General features: G+C 41.2%; 1 protein-coding gene across 3 annotated transcripts; it reads left to right on the forward strand.

The window, feature by feature from the left end:
* Positions 1-4,707, forward strand: LOC101782516 (lysophospholipid acyltransferase LPEAT1). Of its 3 annotated transcripts, none has more exons than XM_004962294.4 (9): positions 1-682; positions 1,296-1,415; positions 1,528-1,565; positions 1,731-1,795; positions 2,499-2,567; positions 2,951-3,084; positions 3,631-3,771; positions 3,906-3,950; positions 4,275-4,707. In XM_004962294.4, exons 1-8 carry the CDS (start codon positions 170-172, stop codon positions 3,945-3,947), a joined length of 1,122 nt encoding a protein of 373 aa, XP_004962351.1. In that variant the 5' UTR covers positions 1-169; the 3' UTR covers positions 3,948-3,950; positions 4,275-4,707. The 3 variants fall into 3 exon arrangements, with proteins under 3 accessions (XP_004962351.1, XP_004962350.1, XP_004962349.1); XM_004962293.3 differs by having other exon boundaries at positions 2-682; positions 3,887-3,950; XM_004962292.2 differs by lacking the exon at positions 4,275-4,707 and having other exon boundaries at positions 2-682; positions 3,887-4,199.
* Positions 4,708-6,486: the final 1,779 nt, after the last annotated feature.

Raw genomic sequence — 6,486 nt, forward strand, 5'->3', positions numbered from 1 at the left:
GCCGTTCGATCAAAATTCAACGGGTTTTCTTCCTTCTCCCCCGCCACCGTCTGGTCGTCGTGTCCTCGTCGCACAAGTCGCCACCGACTCGCATCTCCGTCTCGGCGTCCGCACCATGCCCATCCGGCGTCAGCGCTAGGGTTAGGGTTTCCGCTTCGCCTTCACCGCTATGGCTCCCAACGACGCCGCTACCACCGCCCCGTCCGAGCCCGAGAGCGTCGGCGGCCGGATGAGCAGTGAGGACACGGTCGCCACGAGGCCGCTCCTCTCGTCGCCCTCCACCTCCCCCTCCGCGGCCTCCACCGCGCCGGTGCAGGAGAGTATAGAGGAGCTGGACCGGAGGTACGCACCGTACGCGCGGCGGGACGCGTATGGGCCGATGGGCCTCGGCCCCGTGGGCGCGGCGGAGGCGTTCCGGCTGGCGTTCGCGGCTGTCGTGCTCATCCCGCTCCGAGTCGTGGCAGGCATGCTTGTGCTCGTGGTCTACTACCTCGTGTGTCGCGTGTGCACGCTGCGTGTGGAGGAGGAGCGGGAGGGCGGCGAAGGGGATGGGTACGCGCGGCTCGAGGGGTGGAGGCGGGAGGGAGTTGTGTGGTGCGGCCGTGCGCTCGCTCGCGCCATGTTGTTCGTCTTCGGGTTCTACTGGATTCGGGAATACGACTGCCGCTTCCCAGATGCTGAGGTAGTGGACTAGTGGTGATGAGTAGTTAGTTTGGTTCTATAAGCAAGCTTCTGATTGTTTTATTTCTGCTTCTTGATTGCTTTGTGCTGTAATTCCTGAGCAAGGGAAGAGCTGGATAGTGACGCCATATGCATCATGTTTAGCTATGGGACTGGGTTTCGTGGGCTAGTGTTTTCCTGTGGGGATCAAAAATTGGATCAGCACATAGGTCGATGAAATCTTATCCTTACTATGTGCATCCTGTCATTGTGCATATGTTATCTATCAACTTAAAAACAAAGACTTGCTAGTTTGTTGCTGCCACTTCCCACAAGCCACATTGCCATCCCATGTGTTCATTTGCAGCTAAAATGTTACTAGGTGTTAGAGAAGTATTTGTGATGTGGGGTTTAGATATCGGAATGTGATGATAGTGTGGTGGTTGTGTAGTGCAGTTATCATTTGTAGCAGAATATGATATCAATGTACTTTTAGCCTTTATTGATGACTGTCAGCCTCAATGTAATAACAGTGTGCCCTACTTGAGGGCTTGAATGGTGATTGGTATGAATATCATATATTGCTAGTTTTGTGTCTCTGTCATCTCCAGCTATGTGGTTCTTTATTTTTCCAGGTTGAGCATGTGGACCAGTCTAAAGAAATGGAAAGGCCTGGGGCAATTGTATCTAATCATGTTTCTTATGTGGATATTCTTTATCACATGTCAGCCTTTTTTCCCAGTTTTGTTGCTAAGGTACTGCAAACATTTTATGACATTGTGATTGTTTATATGGTTTCTCAAATTTTTTGCATTAAGGTATATTGATTTTGACATGTCTCTTTTGCACATTTTGTCCTTCTTGAAGAGATCAGTTGCCAGATTGCCCCTAGTTGGTCTCATAAGGTACTAGCATTCTCTACTGTCTTTGGAGTCATGTTTTCCTGAGTTTCCTACCAGAAATTGTGACATGGACTTGTTGTAGATAGTTTGATTAGATACATGTTTGTATTTATATTTATCTTGTGCAAGATGAATTAAAAAAATGACTTGTGCTATATAATCATGCAGCAAATGTCTTGGATGCATTTTTGTTCAGCGGGAGTCTAAAACATCAGATTTCAAAGGCGTTTCAGGTACTTGGTGATGTCCATGGTCTTAAATCAACATAGTTAGTATTTTGCTCTTTTTTGTTTAGTTTCTATGGATAAAAACTTATTTTCTCATCATTAAAACATGAGTGTGTTTTGGAATATAAAGTACTAGTGACTACCAAATTTTGGTTGAAATTCTGCACCGAACCTTTCACTAGCTGATGCCACTATTAATTCCATCCATGCGCCTGGAACTAAAGTGCCCATTCAATGCAGTGTCCTGTCAACTATTAAATGATCGAATATTCTACAATAGACAAACCATATTTTGATGGGACAATACCATTCTTGGCAACACTGAAGTTTTACAGGTGGGTCAGGAAGGAGGGAGTTGCTTCCGTAACCAACTAAAAATCTAAGAATATTAAGGAAACAAAGACAGTTCAAGAACCATAAGAATGGGTAAAAATATTGAAAATTCATGAAATATCTAATGGGGTTTAACTAGATTTGGAAGTTTTGAGAATTAATTAGATGGCATTGCTAGCTTTTCTGTACAAGCACTAGGACGAGGCACCTTTTCTGGATACAGACATTGGTTGGAAATTAATCTTTGATACACTGCTAAAAGAGGCACTTTTTTCTCATCTGTTATATATCTCATGTAGTTTTCTATGGTAAGGAATACTGAATACGTGATTCCATTTTGCTTCTTTCGTCTTCTGATGTTCTATTCTGCACATAGGTGCTGTAACTGAGAGAATCCAGCGTGCTCATCAGCAGAAAAATGCGCCAATGATGCTTCTCTTCCCTGGTAAGTTGAATAAACTTTATATTTGATGTTATCTATTTTTAAGTCTTGTTTTGGATACCAACTGATGATTTTCTAGTTTAGAGGTTTTTGCTAGAACATATATGGAATATAATCCCTGATTTGTGGCTCTTGTTGGGTTTCAACTCTAGCCTACCCCAACTTGTTTGGGACTGAAAGGCTATGTTGTTGTTATTGTATATATGGAATATAATATTTACTTTTTCATGGAACCAGTGACACACCTTCGTCGCATTATCATCTTTGATCTTTGTTGTCATCTTGTGATTCTCTTGTTGGTTTTGCTATCCAGTCTTGATAGTAAGGCCAAACTGTTGCTTATGAACATAATTAATGCTTTGTTTTAATTACATTTACTATGGCAGAGGGCACAACTACAAATGGGGATTACCTCCTTCCATTCAAGACTGGTGCTTTTCTTGCAAAAGCACCAGTTCAGCCTGTCATTTTAAGATATCCTTACAAAAGATTTAATCCGGCATGGGAGTCCATGTCAGGGGTGAGTATCACTGGCAATTACCTTTTTCTGATTGAAATTTGCAAATTAAATGCCAATAATAAGGAGGCAGGTGAGCAATACCATGAAATATGCTATTAAAAACATGGTGCGATCCTCATTATTGCAACGTTTTACTCGTAGAATCATATGGATCTGATGAATTTTAGGCTTAAAAGTTACAGCCATTCATTTTGCTACCATTTTGTACCTCTACGACTACATTATTTATTGACAATAGAAGCCATTGAATTTTTGTTTAGCTTGTAGATGCAAAATAATACAGAGAATAGTCACCTCTAAAATCACCAACACTTAGTAAAGTTTATGAGACAGCTGTGGCCAGATCCTTTTTCTCAATGTTTGTATGGTATTATGATATTATCTGTAATGATGTTCGAGTGCCGTGGGGGAGTTGTTCTGTTTGTTAACTGGTTTAAGAAATAAGAATAGATTCTGTTTGGAAACAGTCTATATGTGACTTACTAAAAATGCCTGTTGTCCCTTGTATCTATTTATGTTTGCTGAATTCGCATGAAAAATTTCCAGGCACGCCATGTATTTCTGCTCCTCTGTCAATTTGTAAATTATGTAGAGGTGACCCATTTGCCTGTCTACTATCCTTCTGAGCAAGAAAAGGATGATCCTAAGCTCTATGCAAATAACGTGCGGAAATTAATGGCAGTGGAGGTATGTTAATTTCTTCTAACGCTTATAAATGGTTAATGTCAAGGAATAGTTTCATTGTATAACATTTTTTGTACTATGGTAAGTTCCATGTGAAAATCTTGACTTCCTTTTTTAGGGAAACTTAATTCTTTCAGACCTTGGGCTTGCGGAGAAGCGAGTGTACCATGCGGCACTGAATGGTAATAGTCTACCTCGTGCTTTACATCAGAAAGATGATTAAAATGCCATGCTGTCGTGCTTCCATAATACTGACAGTTGAGTGGCTTGTTTGTAACTCTGTATACATGCTTGAGTGTTGTCATGGCTGAGAGGAGTGTTGTGAATACCCTATTGGGACATAAAGCTGTAAAACGATTTACCAACTGTCATAGTTCATGTGAAACTGTCGATTATACTTCTACATGACAGGGCATCTGCACATTTGGTCTTGTGGTCACTCCATGTGAAACTTTTTACTATTGCTTGTTCCACAAACTAAACCATCTACTTGGTCTTCCCTGCAGGATTGTTGTGTCAAAGCTAGTTTGGATAAAATTTGGAAATGCTTGCTGTTAGTTTTTCCTAGTTGTCCCTGCACCATTGTTGTAGAGGAAAAGAAAACAGATTTTGTCACCAATCTTACTCGTCAAAGACCATCTGTAGATGACCACACCATTTTGCTGCAAGAATCAGATAGGCTTTTAAACCAGGAGTTACAAATAGGGAGCAAGTGAGGCATAGCGGGGAATTTGCCATTTTCGTATACTCGGCGTCACAGTCGTGAGTATGTGTTTTGAGTTGCCATGATGTACCCGATGTATTTGTTGACTAACATGTGATTGTCTAACAAATATAATAGCCTTACTTTGTTCTTAAACCATTGCAGGCTTATTAGGTGTTTTCACCTTTTATTTTCTTTGCTAAACATTGAAATATGCATCCTTTCTTTCCACTTCATCTTGGGAATCTGGAATGGTTGTTTATGGCTGGTTGTGACAAATCATACTGAGTTTCGAATCAGACTTATTATCTATCTGTATTGCCACTCCAACGGTTCTTTTTCTTTGATTATACCCCGTATCTCTCTGAAGCTATATTAATCGGTTCTTGCTTAAGCACGGTTTGCTTTGTGTGTTGCAATATTTGATGGGTGCCTCCCTGCTGTGTTTGGTATAACCGGATGTTTGGTTCAGCAACTTCTATTGAAAGAAACGGAACCATATTGTCGTGCTAGGCTGTGGTTTTCTGTGTATCATTTGTGTTGTTGCGAAGGTTATCTGTGTATCACTTGGGTTGTTGCGAAGCTGATGATTGCTGAGCTTGTTTGGCGTTGAAGTACGCATGCCTGCCCAGGCATGGAACCAGCTACTGTCAGTTGGTCACACTACTAAGCATCTGTGGTGACGCAACATGACTCCTCGAAACGTTTGTCACACACTTTATACACGAGTTGTTATAAGACTATGGCGCCAAGGCTCGATTACTAGATGATCTTATCCATGGGAGAGGCCTGCCCGTGTCATCTGCACGTGTGTGACTAGTCCATGGATTCATGCTGTTGATTTGCCGTCGCACTGGAACAGGCTGTGTTTCCCGACTAACGTATGGTTGGAGTAGCCACACAATTATTACAAGATAGTGTTCCATCTTATAGCTTGCCTAAAGAAAGAGGAGAGATCTTCACAAGTGCTACTTGGGCGAAAGACTATTCCTTGGTTTGTTCTGATCAAGCTGGGTAACAAAGCAGTAAAAGTAATGCAAAGAATAAGCGCATATGCAGAGTTGCAGACACAAAGAAAGTGATTGCAATTTGCAACAGAATTTGTCTTGCAACGATTTTTGGGCCAAGCAAATGAGGTCCCAATTACTTAAGCATTCCACATGATACTTATGCCAAGATTGTAAATAACACACCACAAGACCAATGCACCATCCAGCAAAAATGAACCTTAAGCTTAAGGTGTGGTCACAAGACAATAAAATATTTATTTGTGCAAACAGTAAATCAACAAAAAATATTGTATTTTATAGTCTTTTGACCACAGCTTAAACTTAAGGTTCATTTTTGCTGGATGGTGCTTGTGGGTGTTATGTTCCCACGATGGTAAATGTTAATTAATGTAGCAGTATTTATTGCTTAATGCTATCTTTGGGTCACATTGTGGATGCCCTAATGGCGCGCGTGACCGGCAGTTGGCCGCCATCTCGTAGCCAAGCCTGCCTGTGTCTCCTGCACACTGACCACTGCTATCTAAACATTTAATGGAACTCCTGGAACATAAGGGAGCAGGAAAAGAGTTACATAGCGGAAAGGAAGCCTCTCTCCTCGATGGAGAAAGGACTCCAAATAAAATTACTATCAACTGGCCAAACTACTTTTCTATTGGCACCTGATCTACCATTCTACTCCATCCCTTCCAAATTGTAGGTCGTTTTAACTTTTCTAGATTCATAGATATTATTATGCATCTAGACATACTCTATATGAATCTAGAAAAGTCAAAACGACCTGCAATTTGGAACAGAGGGAGTATATTTTATATTTTATGGTACCCGCCCACGACATCGAATGTAATCCTGTTGCTTTTAATAAATGAAGCTCCTTGTTTCTAAAAACTAAAGTACCTTGAGGTATATATCATTTTTGGCCTTTGGAGTTGAACTAATAATTTAGAAGGAAGAAACTTAAGATCCTTTTAAGCACAACACACCTATATTTTATGAGTCTTATGAAAA

Source organism: Setaria italica, chromosome III, assembly GCF_000263155.2.
Source record: "Setaria italica strain Yugu1 chromosome III, Setaria_italica_v2.0, whole genome shotgun sequence".
NCBI lineage: Eukaryota > Viridiplantae > Streptophyta > Magnoliopsida > Poales > Poaceae > Setaria > Setaria italica.

Excerpts from the sequence above, each read along its gene's own strand:
- LOC101782516 (XM_004962292.2), top strand. The coding sequence starts at position 170 with ATGGCTCCCAACGACGCCGCTACCACCGCCCCGTCCGAGCCCGAGAGC. Across the intron at positions 1,796-2,498 it reads AGATTTCAAAGGCGTTTCAG|GTGCTGTAACTGAGAGAATC; the intron begins GTACTTGGTGAT and ends TTCTGCACATAG. Across the intron at positions 3,085-3,630 it reads CATGGGAGTCCATGTCAGGG|GCACGCCATGTATTTCTGCT; the intron begins GTGAGTATCACT and ends AAAAATTTCCAG.